Source organism: Lissotriton vulgaris, chromosome 9, assembly GCF_964263255.1.
Source record: "Lissotriton vulgaris chromosome 9, aLisVul1.2, whole genome shotgun sequence".
Taxonomy (NCBI): Eukaryota; Metazoa; Chordata; class Amphibia; order Caudata; family Salamandridae; genus Lissotriton; species Lissotriton vulgaris.
The window spans coordinates 613,942,803-613,963,687 of record NC_141697.1 but is presented as its reverse complement, the minus strand read 5'-3'; the positions used below and the strand labels follow the sequence as shown (position 1 = coordinate 613,963,687).

The following is a 20,885-nucleotide window of genomic DNA, read 5'->3' as shown; positions in this document are numbered from 1 at the left end:
GAGATTAAGTGTCTAGTGGAAGAAGCGAGCACTGAGGGATGGATTACCCCACAAGAGGCCAACTTTCTAGTCACGAAATGCCCCGTCATTCCGTATTTCTACACCCTTCCAAAAACCGGCCAGACCACCGCCTGGCCGCCCAATTATCTCTGGGATTGGATCTTTGTTAGAGCCTCTATCAAGCTTTGTTGATGTTTTTCTCAGTCCGATTGTGAAAACCATGCCAACATATCTCCAAGATACCAAGGACATCTTACGGAAACTACCCGATGTCCCTTTCGACATCAATACTGACATTTTAGCAAGTTTTGATGTCGAATCACTCTACACGTGTATACCACAGACTGAGACACTGGAGACGGTTAAAACACTTCTTGAAGATTTTTCGGCAGATATTGGAACTCCCATCCATTTTATAATGGAACTGGCAAGGATTGCCATGACCGAAAACTTTTTCGCCTTCGAGGACTCTCTGTATTTACAGATCTCGGGGACATCTATGGGCAGCAAATTCGCACCCAGCTTAGCGAATCTTTATGTCCATCATTTTGAGACCCAACAGGTACTGAACAACATCAATCCACATCTTCATCATTTGAAGATGTGGAAACGGTACATTGATGACATCATAGTGGTCTGGCAAGGAGATACACAATCCCTTTTGCTTTTTCAAGACTGGTTGAATGGACAAAATCCTTACCTTCGGTTCACTTTAGAGCATAGTAAAACCGAACTACCCTTTCTTGATTTGACAATCTTTCCACAAGAAGGGCACTTGGCCAGTTCTCTATATCGAAAACCTATGGCACGGAACTCATTGCTCAGATTCGACAGCCATCATCCCCGCTCCCTGAGGGAAAACCTTCCTTTTGGCCAGTTCCTCAGGGTCCGGAGGAACTGCTCTGACACTGCAGACTTCCGTGCAAAAGCTAAGGATCTTACTAGCAAACTGAGAATGCGACGATATCCTAAATCTCTGGTTCACAAGTCTTTCAAACGTGCTGCCAACAATCATCGTGAGGCCCTACTTGAACCACCAGTTGCTAAACCACCCCTCGACAGAATAGTGTGTGTCACCACATACAACACCTCTTCGTCTAAAATACAGAAAATAATTAGACAGAAATGGCGCATTTTAAATAGCTCTGGTGAACACATCTCTCTACCACTGTTCTCTTTTAAGAGAGGGGCTAATCTTAGAGATGCTCTTGTACACACAAGACCTCGTGATGACATTGCAGAATCCACTCCTAACCTATGGAATCTTCCTCCAGTGCAGGGCCATTATCCCTGTGGCAACTGCTCAGTGTGTGCCCAAACCAGCAAAATCCTGGAAGTTGATATTGGCACCACTACACCCTGGAAACTAAAACGTCACACAAACTGTAATAGAGACAAAGTCATCTATCAGATCACCTGTCCTTGTGGCTTAAGGTACATAGGGATGACAGCAAGAAAAATCAAACTGCGCATCCAAGAGCACAAAAGTACAATCAGACGCACAAAACAGGCTACCCGCCTTACCTCACATTTTCTGGAGAAAAAACATCATCCTGATGAACTGAGGTGGCTTATCCTGGAACAACCACACATACCCAGTCACATCACAGACATTTCATTGTTCCTTCTAAGAAAAGAGCAAAGGTGGGTCTACAAACTGCGAAGCGACACACAAGGGCTCAACGATGATATACCCTGGATGCAACTGTGAGCATCCATCTTAAACATCATCAGATTTACAGTTCACCTTGGCTTTTGGGCACCTGGGGCTAACATCTCAAACATGGGTGCACACCACCTCCACCTCATTGGTCCCACACGGGAGGTTGTCAGCGTCTAGGCCCGCTCTCTTTGGTCCATAGAATTGACTTCCCATTTGGTATTGACACCATGTTAATTTATTCTTGCCCGACTTTACTGTCACACGCAGCCGTAACCTAGGGATTGTACATAATATTGGACAAGCCTCCGACATACTGCCTTCCCTTTGGTATACACGACTTGGTTGCAATTTACCGGTTGATCTGTCTATTCATTTGTTCACACTCGGATACGACCGGTTAGATATGATACCTTCTTTTGTTACATACCACCTGATGTAACCACGGAGTGCAGATCAACATCACCTTGCTTTCTATCACTTCTCTGCAACCGCGGAGCTCTCATTGAAAGCGGACTTGGTCTGTAACATATTACACTGGCATTACGTAAAGTAAACAAAACAAACCCCCTTTTTTACTAAACAGTGCGTGATTGGTTGCAAGCTCACCAATCACGCACCTTGTGCCAAAGCCCATTTAGACATTTCCCTGATATTCTCAGAGTCATTGGGCGATATACGTTTTCCATGCTAAATGCTCCACATGCAGTCCTCAGACGAGGTCGTTCGCCTAAACAGACTTATGATCACCATAAATGACTGATAAAAGACTAGCGGTACGCATTTTACACAGCTCCGCAAAATAGCCTACATCCGCTGTCATTGGTTTAAGTCTCAACCAATGAGAACGCGCCAAGAGGTCTGCGCCTTTGCAGGCTTGACTTGCATCGCCACCATTGGTCGATTTCTCACAACCTATCACAACGCATATACTGAGAGTTCTCTCTCAGGTCCGCCACCGGCTGTTATTAACAGCCATTCTCAGTGAGCCAGTCACCTCCCCCTCGGCTCAGGATTCTACCCGAGGTAACGACGGAGAGGTGAGTTCTTTAGCGCTCTATGCTGCGCTTCTTTCTGAGAGGGCTCTGAATAGGAAGACTCCATCTCCCTTTGATTTAACTTAACGCTAACAACATGATATGGCGGTTTTGGCCACCCTTGAATAACTCTACTGATAGTACAACCTTGAAACATTAAGGGGTTGGATATAATTTTTAGAGATGAATTTCACATCAGCTTCTCAATCCAGCCGCCTCCTTATGCCTTCTGGTGTCACTGTTTGTAAAAGTCTATAACAAAATGCAGGACTTATCTAGTTACTGCATTACTAATTCCCTTTCTCGCACTTATCTTTTTAGTGCGTGGCCTCCTTCCAACCTGAGCTGTTGCCAGGCGAGGTGAGGTTTTTTTTCTCCCTACAATTGGGGTGAGTGAAGACTATGTTTTCTTTGCATTTCAAGAGGTTGAGGTAAACACTACATAGTTTGTATACATTTAACACTGTGTCTTTTTGTTTCCCACATTTCTATGCACAGGAGGAGATACACCTTCAATTGTTGGAGATTGTTCATGTTCAAGCTCCAACTCACGATAAGTATATGTTGCAGTAGCTTATCATAGGTCCTGAAGAAAGCCGGTATAGGCTGAAACATGTCGACCGATTAATACACGTGATAGATAGCAATTCCTTACATGCTATCAGCTTACTGTTTTTAACGATACCACTTTGATGGTCACACCGAATAAAAGTCTTCTTATGTCATCAAAGTAGGTATTTTTAATCACTAGGATTAGTTTCCTTTTTCTTTTCTGAGCACTGCAAATTTATTTGCCCCTTCCACTCACACACTATCCTCTGCTGGTTGGATGTGGTTCTTAAGGGTCCAACATCTGGCTACCTCAGACTCTCCCTGAGGAGAAGCCCATAGGACACCTTTCTTTTTACCAACCCAGATGACGAAATTCCACTGATGAGTGGGCGGATGGGTACTATGTTCTTACTTTCTTAACCCTGTATCTTCCTATCCTCACCTCTATGACATAATAGTGTCATGTGCTCAAGATCAATGGTTTGATCTGAACACTTATACTGGACACAACCTGGTCCTGTCATTTCTTCATTTCACAGACTCTTAGTACCTCTCTTGTTTTTTATATTGAGTGTGTAACCAGTGACAGTTCAGAATGCCGGAGTCATCCTTCTACCATCGTCCCGCGGTCCCCTCCCCTCTCTTACCTTTGCCGCTCCCTCCCTCCCGTTCCTTCCCACCTCTGCCATCTTGCGGCCCCGGCTCTCCACACAGGCGCTGCGACTAGAGAAAGACCCAGTTAATTCCAGCCTAAACAGCCGAGTGTGTGTATTTATAAAAGCCGATAAGCGCTCCCGGCCTGCTGCTGTCTGGGCGGGGGAGGCTCACTGGAAACCGATCAGTCTCACTCTGGCATTGGAGTGCTTATCCAGACCCGGGCCGGGAGGGCGGGGTGATGGAGAGTGGAGAGGGGCCTGCCGAAGATCCCGAGGTCTGTGCGCACATCGGGGGAAGCAGCCTTCGAGCGGAGGCCGTCAGACACCTACATTTGGAGGCCCCTTCCCACGGATCTTTGCGTAAGAAAGCGGCCTGATCAGGTGTCTACATAATACCCCATGCATCTTTGCTTATCATATTATGGTGCGCGCAACAATAAAAACGATATAGAAATGTATACGAGTAACAATCATCAACACAAATACAATTAAGGCAATCAAATCTATAGTACCTACAGAAGTCAAATGGAAAACTACCCAAATATCATAGAAGTCTATCAACCGTGGCGTTCACTATTTGCCGACAGGTATGCATGTATCCGCTCAATATGACCCTTCACACCACCCTTATAGATTTTCCGGGTTCTCCCCATTGACACCCCATTTCTCAACCCACCTCTCCTCAGAGTCCTTGCACTTTATCTGCGTGGCCACCAGCTGGTTGAAGAGGAGGTCAGCCATTTCCACTCTGGTACTCTCCGGGGAGCGGCTTTTTGGGTGTCCCCACTTCTGTCCGCAGGATCTCAGGTTCCAAAGGATTTCCAGCTTTGAGTTTGGCGCTCCCTGCCCGCCGTTGCTGAGACTACAGGCAACCACCCGCAGCGCCGACGTAATGAGGGACCTCTAACCTCACGCACGAAGGGCGGAACCGGAGGCAGCAGGGCAAGGAGCCATCATTGTGCGAGGCAACCGCCCGCAGCGCCGACGTAATGAGGGACCTCTAACCTCACGCACGAAGGGCGGAACCGGTGGCAGCAGGGCAAGGAGCCATCATTGTGCGGGGCACACAGCCTACTTCTTGATCCTAAATTGGTACACTAGTTGTGTGCCGATTTCCCCGACGTACTATTCTAGGAAATAGGTTACATTGTGCTATTTTGGACGCTGTGTAATATAGAGATTAATTACATAATAATGTACACTCCACTGTTTTGCAGTATTCCCAATTGCTAGGCAGCGAAGTACATAATAGAGTCACAGTCTGATGGATCCCAACCTAAATGTAATGTCGTTACTGTGTCGTTCTTATCTACAGACAAAACAAAACAAGTCAGGTCCCGGGCCGGCAGCCAATCACAGCGCGGCCCGGGGAATGACGTCACCGGGGTGTCCCGGACGGCAGATTCGGGGGCGTGTTTTTCGCCCTCTCCCCTTCCCATTGGCTGGAAGGTAAAATTCCAGCCAATGGGAAGAGGAGAGGGTGGGACTTAAAAAAAGACACGGAAACGCCCCCGAATCGCGTTTTCAGGGGAAAGCGTGATTGACAGCCTCTGTCTCCCAATGGCTAGTCTCCATTTATGGAGCTAGCCAATTGGAAACAGAGGCGGTCTGAACATCCCTACTGAAAACAAAAGTTTTCAAACTGGGAGGGGCACTTCGTGCACCTCGCCAGGCCGAAACCTAAAAAGGACAATACCGTTTAAAGTTATAAAATATAAAACCGGACCTACACTAATCCGCTTTCTAACGCGAACCACATACACACGCTGATTTATGACGCCGCCGAACCCCCGGGTTGACGGCACAGGGGCTGTGTAACTACTGTATAACATGAAGAAGTGTTGCGGCCGGCCCGAGGGGTTGTCGGCCAGAAGCTGTGTGTTGATTAATGGCAAAATAAAGGTCTTGGAAAAAAAAAATCTGAGCTATTTACCTGGATTTGAATCTACAACCTCCACCTCACACACAGATCTTTCAAGTCAGCACATAAACCCACATACAAGTATCACAATGTCAGCAGTGGTTGCATTAATTATAGTTCAGTGGTCCTTAATCTTTTTACTTCCGTGGACCCCCACTTTGAACATCAAAATAATACACGAATATGCAGAAACAAGCGGACCAAAAAAATATGAAAACAATTTTTCATTCACAAACAAAAACATTTGCAAAAATCTATTTTTTTATTTTAATAGCAAGGATGGAGCTTTTCAAAATATCGCTTTTTAAAAAATTAAAAAATAAAAGACAAAGTGATGAGCTAGACTCTGCAAATCATTTTGTCTTTTTTGCAACTAATGCATGTTGTCTTTTGGTCAATCCTTCAATTACGGCCACTAATGTCCATACTGGATTCCTTTTGCTCTGCTTGCGCGGCTTCCACAAATCAAGATAAGGATACCAACTTCATTTTTAGCCTCCAGTTCCAAATTCCCTTACATTTTGCTTTTTTAAGTAGATATACTTCATTAAGCTGCAAATATGATTGAATTTTCGTTAAAAGTAGCGGACCCCCTGAGTAGGTGTTGAGGACACCAAGGGTTCTGCGGACCACAGATTAACAGTTACCGCTCTAGTTTAGCATACAGAAGTAGTACCTGTGACCTTCAGGTTATACACCTATCTACAGTTGAGAGGACGTAAACTGCATCAAACACAAAGGATGTGCAACAGTGCATAAGTGTATATCACATTGACTACTTTGCAAGTGAGGTGAATTGATGAGGGGAACTGTTATTATGCAGGTAGAAGCGGGATCACAGCATCAAAAACTAAAATTACAACTCTAGCACAAAAAGTGCATTGCCAGTAACTTGCATAACAAAAAACACATCTGATACCAGTAGGAGAGTAGATTGAGTAGAAAATATGTCATGGTGGGGCATTTTCTGTGTAAACCAGTCTCCCACGGTTGTGTACTGCAACATTTGGAGACATTTCACCAATTTCGAGCAAGGCCAAAGTCACTCATTTCGCTGGTATAATGTACATTTTCCCAGGTCTATGGATAACAAACATGTGCGCCACAATAAACACAAGCCACCAAAACATCGGGATACTGGACACAAGGCAAGGGCAGGAAGCGAGCAGTTGCCTCCAGAGGGATGCACAAATGCAAGCGGAGACGTTTCGTTAGCAGGGGTGGCGTGCAGTAAGAGAAGTGTAGATAGCTACAAACCAGAACATGTCAGCCATTGTTTTAACAGCTAAGTATTGCCTTTCTAGGCTGCCCTTCAGCTGTTGCTCTCTTTAGAGATGGGACAGTATGCTCACAGCAATAACAAGAGAAGCGGAGTAAGCATCTTCAGCGCATTCATGACCCCTCTAGCCAACGTCATCCACACACACAACATCAACATTCTCACTTCTGGAGACGAAACTCAACTCATACTCTCGGAAAAGACCCCAACACAAAAAACACTTTAACTGCCTGCATGAACTAAGTTGCCAACTGGATGAAAACCAACTGTCTTAAGTTCAACACTGACAAGACAGAAGTAGTGATCCTCAGCAAGAGCACCTCACTATGGCACTATAATTGGTGGTTGGCTGACTTTGGACCCACACCAAGAACCCAAGCCAGAAACTTGGGAATAATCATCTATTGCTAACTGGACATGACCGCACAAGTCAATGTCATCTCTGCATCTTGCTTCCACACCCTGAAGATGCAGGGGAAGATCTTCAAATGGCTTCCAAGCAACACTAGAAAACTGTCACTCAAGCCCTAGTCACCAGCAAATTGAACTACGGTAACACCGTCTACGCCAGGATCACAAACCTTCCAGAACTTGTCAGCCAGACTCATCCTCAACCTTCCACAAGGAACTCACATCACAAGGAACTACACTGGCTCCTGGTGCACAAACGTGCTCAATTCCCACTCATCAGACAAACATTCAAGGCACTACACAACTCAGGCCCCACCTACCTGAAAAGTTGCATCTCCTTCCACCACCTATCCAGACACCTCTGCTCTACAGGACTCCTATTTGCACACATTACATGCATACACGGAATCAGATTGGGAGGATGGGAATTCTCTTACATCGCCCCTAAAGGGTAGAATAACCTCCCCTCCACATCAGAGCCTTCTCCTCTCTACAGAATTCTGTAAGAACCTGAAGACTAGAATTTTAAATTACCAATCTACCATAGGCAGGGCTAGGCACACTGAGCTGCTCAGTGCCAGGATACCCATGCGGGTGATGGCGTGCTTTATAAATACATATGACAAAACACTACAACTAAAAATGGAGATGGCGACTCTGAACTGAAGTGTACAAGGCACTGAAAGTAAAAAACAATGGGATAGAGCTGAACACCGCAGAAGATTGAAGAAGGAGGTGAGGGTGGTGCAAGTGAGGGAACAGATGAGCATGGCCACTGTCCCAGCTAATGTCAGCTCTTCCTCTTCTCGTCCTAGTTCCCACAGTCTTAACCTAAGCCTGGAGCTCCTTGGAGTCCAAAATTTGCTTGGAGTACCCAATCATAAATATAACGACGACCCTCATGTAATTCTTTGTTCAAATCAGAACACATCAACTGAGCACAAAAACATCTATCTGCATTCATAAGTGACTGGATGAGCCAGGCTACAGCAAAATTAAACCCTGCTAAACATATACTATTCTGCACCAGCAGGTAAGATCCCAAAAGCAACACAGCTACATCATGGCAGGGAAACCTTAAAAATCAAAACTATACTTAAATGTTAAATCAATGGCAAAATGTGCCTATTCCAAAGTGAGAATGCCAAAATTCACCAAAGCCTTTCGTCTAAATAGGATCTTAGGCACATGCCTAGGCCGCAATTAAATCACAACTACATTCTGCAGTTTACCTTCTTACAGGTATCCTTGCAACCAATCTGCCAAGCAGAAGCCCAGAAGAATATCTGAGACCAAAAAAGAACGACTAAATTACTCCTCTGCTAAAACAATTTTAATAGTTCCCCAAGAAACTGGCTGCATATTTACATCAGCAAGCATTATCTTCAAAGGCATGAAACTGAGCAAGCCCACTTGAGGAAACTGAAAGCTTCGCAGGGCAAAGATTCTGCTTAGAAAACCACGCCCACCCTAAGATTTTTAACAATAAATCTAGAGAGGTTAGAATAGCCCCTTTATTTCATCTGACACCTGCGTCTTATGTACCTCTCAATTAAATATCCATCTCTCAGTGCCAAAGGTTTTAATCCTCTTGGCCCCTGTTGGCAGCTCCCCCATTACTATACATTTCAAGCGTTTTGCTCCTTCTGTTTTCTAGGGTTTGTGGAATACACACAATATACTTTTGTGTATTTATGCGAAATTTTTGAAAAAATACACAAAATGTATGCAAAATGCCAATCTGGCATGCACTATTTTTTTTTTCTTCAAAACGTTTTATTGTGAGATCGCATAGAAAATCATACAGCATTCCGCATGTACCACTATTTTTAGCATTAAGTATGTACTCATATCTATTTTGTATGCTAGGACGCATTCTGTACACAAAAAAGCGCAACAAAAAGTGCCACAAACAACAGCCGCTTGTGTTCTTCTTGTTAGTGCCGTTACCATGCTTCAGCAAAAATATTTTTTACGAGAATGGACTAGAAATTACCTGACGTGGGGTAATGGTGTACTTTAGGGATTTTTGGATTACAAATGTGATATTAAATTCTAGAAATTATGCAACATTACAATGTTGCTGGACTAATGAAATATGTGCATAGTTTCTATAACTTTCTAAGCATAATGCCCCCCTACATGTACTACCATTTTGTGCGAACCTCTCGAACTTCAAGAAAGGGCAATGACATCATTCTTTATTTGGCTTCAGGAAAATTTAAATATAAATAAATCAACAGATTACTTAATTGTGTATATTTATTATTCTATGGCTATAGCTCAAAGTGATGCACATTAGGAAGGATGTTGCCCAAAATATCAATGTCAAGAATCATTCTGATCAATCACATAAAGCTGAGAGGTTTCATTACCCAGGATTAAACCCTTTACAACCAGACCATCCAGGATATTGAGGCATGGATTAGAACATTATGTGGCACAAAAATTGAAATTTTGTAGCACACCATTGCGTTTTTTGCTGCACCTTATTTTAGTGACATTTAATAGTTATGTACTAATAACATGGGAATTTGGAGGAGAACCCCTATGATCTATGCTTCCCTAATCACAACAGCATAGGGCCTCGTCTCACAATGGCACTATCTTGGGGTACCAGTGTCGGCTACGCCCCTGGTGGAGGAGAACTCTTGAGGTGTAAACTGGTGGTGTGGGGGTTACAGTCTATTTAAGTGGAATCGGTAGGATGGAACAGGAATGATATAAAACTGCTAACACTACCTTCTCTTGGATCTCAAATTTGAACCTTGTCCACAGTGGGTGTCGGCGTGAGGACGAGCCCTGCCTGGAGTATTCTTTGTACTGCTATTCAATAGTTATGTAAACTTTCTTGTGTATTTTTCATGCCACCATCAACCACAATCTGTTGTTCACATTTTATTTAAAAATAAAATAAAAGGACTGTGGGCTGAGAATATGTAACAGCTGGTGGTTCCATTTAAAAATTATGGTTGGCCGGGGAGTTCTAGTGCTACAATGGCCCCTCACCAACACTCTTCGGTCACTAATAGCTTTGTAATCAAGGCCCAAGGCAGTAATGTTATGATTTTCATTTCATGTTTAAACACTCGCACATTTACTAAATACCTCACAATGCGGATACAGAATCGGGCAAGGGTCACTCCCCTTTATTGGAGACATGTTTTGGTTGTTTTCTGCTTCCCCCCCCGAGGGTCAGATCAGCCATATTTATAGGCCCATTTGCCCCCATGGGCGGCAGAAAGCCACTAGAGCACAAGTATTTTATATACATAGCGGAATTTTTGGGGGGGAGGGGCTTGGGCAGGGGTTGATCCCCTTTCGGGAGTGAATATTTTGGGTGCTTTTGCTCCCCTTGCGGGCAGATCAGCCATATATTTTTAGGCCCATCTGCCCCCAAGAGGGACAGAAGCCACTAGACCACCAGGAATTATCTTATGTATGGTGCCTAATGTTTTGGGGGGTGGCCCATTGGGGAAATGTCTCGCCCATTTTTGGGGTTAATGTTTTGGCCGTGTCTGTCCCCTTGGGGGCATATCAGCTTATATTTTTAGGCCCATCTTCCTCCAAGGGGACAGCAGCCACTAGACCAACAGAGAATTTTATTATATGTGGCACATTATGTTTAGGGAGCGGCCCCTTGAACAAGGGTTGCTTCCCTTCTGGGGTGAATGTTTTGGCCTTTTCTGCCTCCTTCGGGGGCCGCTCAGCCATATATTTTTAGGCCCATCTGTCCCCAAGGGGCTCAGAAGCCACTAGACACCAGGGAAAGTTTGTGTGTGAACTGTAGTTTGGCTGATGGTCTGCGTGATGTGGAATTTGGCTGGCTGTGTGTGGACTGGCGCTAGGCTGGCATAGGCAGACTTCATAGTGTTTTATAATGTTAACTATTTTAGGTTTTGTCATCATTTGCATTTGTGATCACAATGTTTTATTTCTCCTTTTTTTCTAGTGCAAAGCTTTTGTTGTTCTTTGAGTTTCCTCCTTGCAGTTTCATCACTGGTTGATTTGCAGTGTGTGTAGTTGCATCTGTTTGGTAAGAACATGATTTTTCTGTTTTTACTCCAAATGAGTATCACATTGCTCTGAATGAATGTGCTTTTTGTAAATGGTGTAACAGCAGGATATTTAGCTTCTGCTTTATTGTGTGTGAAATTCTACTAGTAATTGTGCTTTATGTGTATTGTGTTGTCTTGTGTGTAATTTTCTTTTGTTTTTCCTTTCTAGTGGGATATCATTTGTGCTTGCTGTGCCTGTGCAGAGTGGGTGCTGGTGAATCTAGCGGTCACTGGCAAATGAGTGATATAGTTATTTCAAATAATAAGTCTTTGTGTGGTTTGTATCAATTGACTTTTCATTTCAGACTACCAATAGTTTGACTTTACGTTTGATAAAGCCACACTTTGTTGATTACTTATTTTAAACAGTGTTGGGTATTGTTGACTTATTTTTCAAATTACTTTTCTTAGTGAGGATTATGGCTAGACAACGGAATTACCATTCTGCAGGTTGGTAAATATGCTTTTCGAGTCTTCCTCTGACTATGATTATGAAAGTGACTGCATAAGAGGCAGAGGGGGAAGTCCAAGATCCTGGCAGTGAATGTTCTGTCCGATAGAAATCATCTGATGATAAAGCCACTTTCAGTGCGGATGAAGTGCAGCTTTTAGAGAGAGGAAACTGATATGCCATAGTGCAGCAAGAGGCATCAGGATTACAGTCTGGGGCTGAAAGGCTTCCCATTGAAGTGGTGGACTCTGGTTTGTCCAAACAAAAATTGTTGTGTTGTTCCTGAGAAAGAGAAACAAAAACTACAGTCTGGGATGCAGGTGAATTATGGCAGGGTAACCGGGCGGTAACCCTGGGAATCCACTTTGTTGGATTTAATGTCCTCACACACCCTTTCAGGTGTCATGCTTCATCATTTGGGCCTGCTCCTCGTTGGGTCGGCGGTGCAATACCGAACGGGCAACACCTCGTAGAGGAGCTCTTTGGCGGAGATCTTTTTCCAACTGCCGTATGGATGAAGTGCGGGTGTGGGGCCAGAACAAAGGGGTAGACGTGATGTAGTGTGGGAATTTAAAATAAAGCTAGTGGTACCGGTAATACTTTATTCATAAGGGCCACTGCTTTGGTTAAAAACGATATATTCTAGAGGAGAGTGGTGGAAATTAATGTTTCCAACTATCGTCTAGAAATTCAATAGTCCGGTCGACATGTTTCTCGCTACTGAGAAATTTGATTAGCGATTCTTCAGGACCTAGTTGACTATTAGCAGATATCTAATCTTGTAAGACTGTCTACGCTACTTGAAAGTGGTGTCTATGTGTTTGTATGACTACCACAAATGTGGTTGAAGGGGAAACAGTATTATATTACCCTTCTTCTAGTTGTGATTGTTAGTACCTGTCGAAAGAAAAGGGGAAAACATATCACAAACCGAATGGTAACAGGTGCATCAGTGACTGTAGAACTTGTGTATTTTTCATGCCAGTAAAAGTCAGGCGTGCCACAACACCATAACACAAGTGTATCAAACCCTCTCACGTGTGAGAATTTGGTGAGAGTGGCATGTAAAAATATCTAAAAGCATTAGGATAAAATAGGAATACACATTCGGTATTCATAACTCACAGTCATCCAAAACTCACCTATAGTTAAAAACAATCAGACAATGACAGTGTCCAGTGTCTGGTTTGTCCCAAACATGGTGCAGCCCTGCTTATAGTGGTGTTGCAGGGTGTAGAGGGATTTCTTTTTACCTATAAATGTCTTTTAGTTGTTTATGACTATATATTTTTGGATGAGATGGTTGACCAGACTAATTTGTATGCTGAACACTATTTGGGGGACAATAGTGCCAGACTTAAGCCCCACTCTAGAGTGAAGAAGTACCAGAGTTTAAGTTTTTGTTGGGCTTGATATGGAAGCAGTCGCTGTCTTGATATTAGTCTACTAGTCCCTTGATGGCAAAAGCTACATTTCCTGCAACCATATGTTGTGATTGTTATTTCCTTCTTCTTCAGATGCTGCATTGTATTGATAATGTTTCAGCACTGCCACAAGATCACCCTGATTGTGGCAGTCCTTTTAAGATTCGGCCTGTCCTTGATCACTTTGTAGATTGATTTTCAAATATCTATGTTCCAGGGAGAGAAATAGCTGTGGATGAGTCTTTGGTTCTATTTAAGGGGCGTTTGGTTTTTAGGCAGCACATTCCTAGCAAGAGGGCACAATATGGAATTAAGCTGTATATGCTGTCTGAGAGTGCTACTGGATATGTCTATAATGTCAGGGTGTACACTGGTAGGGATTCAAGTATTGACCCCCCTGGTGGTCTGTCCACTTTCGGAGTAAGTGAGAAAACTGTGTGGGATCTTGGTAGATGACTTTTCAACAAAGGTCACCATTTACACGCAGATAACATATACACTGGTACGCAATTGTTCAGGGAATTGTTCAAAGAGGACACTATTGCTTGGGGCACAATACGCTCTACCCATAAAAGTTAGCCAAAAGTGCTTGTTTGTAAAAGAAATTGAGAAGAGGCAGTGCAGTGCCTTGCGTAGCGGTGAACTTCTGGCTGTGACATTTTCTGACAGGAGAGATGTCTACATGCGGTCTACCATCCATGATGTAAGTAATTCACCTGTGACTGTTTGGGGTCAGGTTGCTGAAATGCAAAAACCTGTGTACATTTTAGACTACAAAAAGCACATGGTAGATGACAATAGAGTAGATTAGAGGCTGGAACCTTACACTGCTGTTCGTAAGGCTTACGTTAGGTACAAGAAGTTGGCTTTCTACTTATTCCATTTAGTAAACTTCAATGCTTTTGTTGTATTCAAGGCTTGTTCTCCAGAGTCGAGATTGGCATTTGATCAGTTTCAGATAGGCAGCCTTGCTATAGTGGAACAGGCAGGCGTTCCTGGAGGTGCAGCAGGGAAGGATGTGGCTAGATTGAAAGATCACCACTTTCATGATCACATTCCTCCCACAGGCAAAAAAGACTTTGCCACTGAGAAATGTAGTGTCTGTGCCTGAAGAGGTATGCAAAAGGAGAGTCGTATTTACTGCCCCGATTGTCCTTCTAATCCTGGGCTGTGTGCGCCCACATGTTCTAAATTGTAACACATGCAACAGAGTTTTTGGTTGCAACCATGAGAGTAAAAATAAACTGACAGGTCTGTATCATATTTCTTGTTCAAGGTTGCCATTTGTGTGATGTATTTAGAACGGTTATGTTTGTAGTTATAGTTTTGTATCTACGTTCAATTGGTTTGTGTTAAAAGAAATGTGATGGCGGTCTGCATGGACTGGCACTTGGCTTGCGGTGTGTGGATGGGCGCTTGGCTGGCGCTATATGTGAGCTGGTGCTTGACGGGCAGTGTGTGTGAGCTGGCATTTGGCTGGCGGTGTTTGAGTAGTGACTTTCTGCTGGTCACTACACACACTGCTAGCCAAATGCCAGTATACACACTTGGTCAGCCACCAGCCGGTGTGATTGCTCTGTCAGTCATGTCGGTGTACGAAAGTGCTGGGCCCTTGAATTGTATTGTCTGTAGATATGAACGGTGACCCTCAAGGACTAACTCGCTACTTTGTACCGCCACGTGGCACTTTCTCCATGATCCCTTGACCCATGCTGCAGTTCGGGCTGGACTGTTCCCATGAGGCACAGGGTCAAGGCTGATTTGCATATGGCCATGTCTGAACTGGTGTGGTGTGGAGTGCAAAAAAACGATTGATTTAGGCACAGATCCCTGTACTGGGGTGAATGTATGACATTGTTCTGCATTCTGTCCATCAACTATTGTTTTTGCATTTGTCACCCCGAGTGGGATAGATATGCTCAGACGTGAGTCCCATGCGCTCCACACCACTGGAGTCAAGCTATCCTGGCTGAAAACGGCTGATAGCCAGAAACCAGTCCTAGGATGCTTGATTCCGGTCCAGGAAAGGCATGGCTTGGCAGATCGAGCTGGACTGTTCCCATGAGGCACAGGGTCAAGGCTGATTTGCATATGGCCATGTCTGAACTGGGGTGGTGTGGAGTGCAAAAAAACGATGGATTTAGGCCCAGATCTCTGTACTGGGGTGAATGTATGACATTGTTCTGCATTCTGTCCATCAACTATTGTTTTTGCATTTGTCACCCCGAGTGGGATGGGTATGCTCAGACGTGAGTCCCATGCTCTCCACACCACTGGAGTCAAGCTATCCTGGCTGAAGACGGCTCATAGCCAGAAACCGGTCCTAGGATGCTTGATTTCGGTCCAGGAAAGACATGGCTTGGCAGTTCGGGCTGGACTGTTCCCATGAGGCACAGGGTCAAGGCTTATTTGCATATGGCCATGTCTGAACTGGGGTGGTGTGGAGTGCAAAAAAACGATGGATTTAGGCCCAGATCTCTGTACTGGGGTGAATGTATGACATTGTTCTGCATTCTGTCCATCAACTATTGTTTTTGCATTTGTCACCCCGAGTGGGATGAGTATGCTCAGACGTGAGTCCCATGCTCTCCACACCACTGGAGTCAAGCTATCCTGGCTGAAGACGGCTCATAGCCAGAAACCGGTCCTAGGATGCTTGATTTCGGTCCAGGAAAGACATGGCTTGGCAGTTCGGGCTGGACTGTTCCCATGAGGCACAGGGTCAAGGCTAATTTGCATATGGCCATGTCTGAACTGGGGTGGTGTGGAGTGCAAAAAAACAATGGATTTCGGCCCAGATCTCTGTACTGGGGTGAATGTATGACATTGTTCTGCATTCTGTCCATCAACTATTGTTTTTGCATTTGTCACCCCGAGTGGGATGAGTATGCTCAGACGTGAGTCCCATGCTCTCCACACCACTGGAGTCAAGCTATCCTGGCTAAAGACGGTTGACAGACAGAAACCGGTCCTAGGATGCTTAATTCCGGTCCAGGAAAGACATGGCTTGGCAGTTCGGGCTGGACTGTTCCCATGAGGCACAGGGTCAAGGCTAATTTGCATATGGCCATGTCTGAACTGGGGTGGTGTGGAGGGCAAAAAAACGATGGATTTAGGCCCAGATCTCTTTACTGGAGTGAATGTAGGACATTGTTCTGCATTCTGTCAATCAACTATTGTTTTTGCAGGAGGCGGGAGCTTGAGCGCAGGAGTGCTATATCAGCGGTAGAGGCATCCCTCTGTGCAGGACCCTCAAGGACTAACTCGCTACTTTGCACTGCCACGATGTACTTTCTTCATGATCCCTTGACCCCTGCTGGAGGCGGGAGCTTGAGCGCAGGAGTGCTAGATCAGCGTTAGAGGTGTCCTGTAGCGCGGGACGCACGCACGGCGTGCCCAGGCTCGGCCAGGGTAAAGACCGGACCAAGACGGGCCCTTCTTAGCAGTCATAGACCGGAGGCCAGGCTGGGCCATCTCTCTTGGTCTCTCACTGTTTTGCTGCTGGTAAGTACTCAAAGTGGGAGACCACCAGTAATTCCTATATTCAGTCAGTCAGTCAATATAGCTTTATTCGATTTTGATTAAAAAATCATAAAAGCATACAGTTTAAAACAGTTGTAAATAAAGCATACTTACATACAATAATACATAATATCTACATGTTAAAAACTTTTGCCCAGCCCGTGGGAGTAAGTGTCTTGGTTATAACGTACTATACACAGGTCAAAATTTGATCAACCAACAATTAATAGGGGTTCCAGTACTTACAACTACAGAGAAATGATTCTTGACGGGTATGAGTAGGAAAACTTCTGCCCATTAACATGTTGCACCCTGCCTTTATACTGGATGTGGGGGACCACGACATTCTGGGGTAAAAATCTTGCAAATCCCAGACGGAGATTGGGCTGTTTCCCACTTGGGGTGAGCAGGTACGCAGATACGGGGCAAAATGTCTCTGCCTAAATCTTACAAGCACTAAGTCACCAACGATATCTTTTTGGAGGGAACCCAGCCAGCCCACCCTTTATTGTACCCACAAGGTTGGGTGGCAAGGGTCTATTTTTGGTCAGCCAAAATGTGACCTTGTTCATCAAAGTGTTCTTTACCTCATCTTAGCATGTAATCACGAAATCAAGGGGGATGGCCCCATCCCGTCCTCCTCGGGTCTCTGAGGGCCTAAGAGGGGCCGCCCTTTGCCCGGGCTTAGCCCGGCGATGCCGCGCGCGTCCCGCGTAGCGGGAGGCGTTACACAGCTTTGTAGCGCCGCTGGGCGCAGGCTTCCTCGTGACTGGTGCGCCTGGGACAGCTGGGGCACCTGGGAGCTGGAGTCTTCTGCCGTTTCCCTCACGGCAATGCGAGTGGTGACTTTCGGAGCCCCTGCAGCCGTTTCCCTCACGGCGGGAGCTTGTGCGTCAGGGTCCGGGATAGAGCAGGGTCCGGTAAGTTTAATGCCCCCCAGAGCGCTCGGCGCTCCACAGCTTTGTAGCGCCGCCGGGCGCAGGCTTACTCGTGACTGGTGCGCCTGGGACAGCTGGGGCACCTGGGAGCTGGAGTCTTCTGCCGTTTCCCTCACGGCAATTCGAGTGGTGACTTTCGGAGCCCGCAGCCGTTTCCCTCACGGCAGGAGCTTGTGCGTCAGGGTCCGGGATAGAGCAGGGTCCGGTAAGTTTAATGCCCAATATTTATCGTGGCACCTCAAGAAAATCTGATGACTATAACTTTACCAGCGACTGTGAGGCCCGCAGTTTCGATTATAAGCTCCCAGATCTTTTCTAGGCCATTAAAAAACAAAAAAGTACATCAAATATCCTTGTTGATTTTTCCCATTTTAAGATCGAATAATGGGGAAAAAGAAGGCTGAAGCTAATAAAATATCTCTCACAAAGTATGTGCCTAAGATGGCTACGGGCTCACGTTCATCTCTCTTGAACTACCTCATGGGGCGATGGGGGAAATTGAAAAGCAGATATCCACAGTAGAGGAGACTTTAAATTTGGAAACTAGGGCAGAAAGTCAGAGTGAGCAGACACTTTTAAAAGAAAGTCCTCTAACATCTGAAGGAACTGAAAACGGATTGCCTAAAAACGGTTGTGTGTAAAATGTATCGGACCATGTGTGGGTTAGTGATGAGGACAGTGATACCCAACCCCCGCTAAAGCGCCCTAGGAACCCGGGGGAGGAAAAACAGGGCAGTACAAGATGATCAAAAAATTCTGAGTAAAAAGCCGCAAAAGAGGGTAACAAAGCAGGAAAAAAGTATTAATATCATCCCAAGTAGGTAGGTCATAGTGTGAAACTACCAACCTCCACAGAGCCTTACTGCTCAAAAGACGATTTAAGAAAATTATCTGGACAAATAGAAGGGTTAGAGAGTATCCTTAAAGAAGCTCTAGCCAAGATGGCAGAGAGGTTAAAATATATAGAGGCATTATTAGAAAAACATCTCGGAAACGCTACCCTTAGTAGAAAAAATGATATAAGTGAACGTGTGGATTCCACGAGTTCTAGGACCAATAGAGTATCCAATGTAATATCACTAGAACTGTTAACCATGCAAATTACACACAAAGGGGCATTACGGTCGCCGGTAAAGTTATAGTCCTCATATTTTCTTGAGGTGCCCTGATAAATATAGGAAGTACTGGGGGTTCTTTATATATGGAAGCCCTGTATAGACTTACCCAACCTAGGTGAATGCCAAGGCTAGGCTTTCATAAGGTTGCCCTCTCCTGACCCGGACACCTCGGCCTACCAGAAGCCCAAGCACCCAGGAAAAGAGAGCACAATACCTTCTAGCCCCATACTCTGCTCTCTCTACAGCTCTCTCCAGTTGGGGGTGTCCAGGAATTAAGCTGATTAAGGAGAAGCAGCATGAAAGGTCCAACTCCGAACGCAGTGGGTGTGCAGAGAACAGCATCACACAACTTCCTAGAACCTCTTTTGTTAGCTATAGTACCTCTCCAACCACCTCTCAGGAGTTACACGTCTCCATCCTGGCCAGTCAAACGGTACAAAATCCCACTCCATTCACAAGACTCCCTCCTCACTCTGATTCTCTTGTAGCCATACCTTTCTCAGACCCTCCTTTCCATCTCCTTCTCCTGTCAGCACAATGAGGTCATCTTACGGTGGCACGAGGAGCTACACAAGCAGCCAATACAACATTCCTATTTACACAAGCAAGGCATTCTTACTTCGGTCAGTCCCAGTGCCCAGGATATCGATGACTGCATCCTGCCCTTCCACCGCTTTGCTGACATCGCTCTTATTCAACACATCTCCAACGATGACTTTGGCCACTGCAACACCAGCAGGTAGCCGTGATGCGTCTCGCACCAGCACTGTGACGTTGTAGCCTAAAAGATAAAAGCAGACACTGTTTTAAAATAGTTTATTCAGTTATGGCCAGAATATATGAACAGAAATGACATACTATGCAGGCTTCACTTCTGTGTAGTGCATGCAGACAGACACACATCATACTGGTACACATGCACAGAAAGAGCACGTATGCAGACCAACAAGCATTAATGCGTCATTTCATACACACTAACAGTCATGCATAACCATTTGCAGAAGGGTGCATAAGAAATGGTGCATAAATACAGCACAGAATGATAAGCAGCAAGGAGGTGCAGAGAAAGAGCAGCAGCGAGTACAAGGTAATGTGTAGCCATTGGAAGCACAGTGAGATGCATTCTAAAGGCATCATGCAGTGGTGCTCGCAATGGGAGCATAGGGTGTTGTGCTTCAGGAGCAAAGCCAGTGGTCAAAGTTGGTGGGTCTGAGGGGCACGATGTGCCTTTACTTTTTTAATTAAAGAAAAGTAATCCCCCTACTTTATGTGTATAGACAACAGTCCCAGGACGGTTCATTGAGACAGTTGAAATGCGTCAGCTGAAGTTTAAGGCCATGAGTCTCTAGTGCTGTGAAATCAAGGGAGGGGCAGACAGCTAAGCAAGCCTTCTTGCCAGGATGTCTGCTGCCTGAAAGAAATTTAAATGTGTACAAATGGTTAATCTGCATTTGTAGAGGGTGCTTGGAAACATATTGGCTTAAATTGAAGAAATCACTTGAGGCTTCCTCATAACACAGATGTATTCTTTTTTGGGTGGTACTGAAACGGAGTTATCAGCTGGGCTGTGAAGTGTGGACTTAAACAGGACAGTTATAAAAATATTGCACTATGTACAGTCTGAGTATTACTAAAATCTATATTTCGGAAGCCCTTTTTTAACTTCATCCTTGTTCACGTTTTGTAGCAGCCTAATACAAGTTTAAAATAATAACTTACACATACACAGTACTTTCTGTCACAGAATGGAACCTCATAGCTCTAAACATACATGTCACTATTCTCCATGGCACCAACCACGATTCAACTTATTATTATTATATATGCTTCTATAGCGCCTGAATAAATCCCCGAAGGG

At 44.9% G+C, this 20,885-nt stretch overlaps 1 protein-coding gene across 1 annotated transcript in view; it reads right to left on the bottom strand.

Annotated features, from left to right (window-relative positions):
- LOC147691956 (flavin reductase (NADPH)-like) overlaps positions 1-20,885 on the bottom strand; it is a 148,982-nt gene that overhangs the window by 102,070 nt on the left and 26,027 nt on the right. Inside the window, exon 2 of the mRNA XM_086938243.1 lies at positions 19,647-19,808. Coding sequence (XP_086794369.1) covers positions 19,647-19,808 — 162 coding nt within the window. The remainder of the gene's footprint in view (positions 1-19,646; positions 19,809-20,885) is intronic.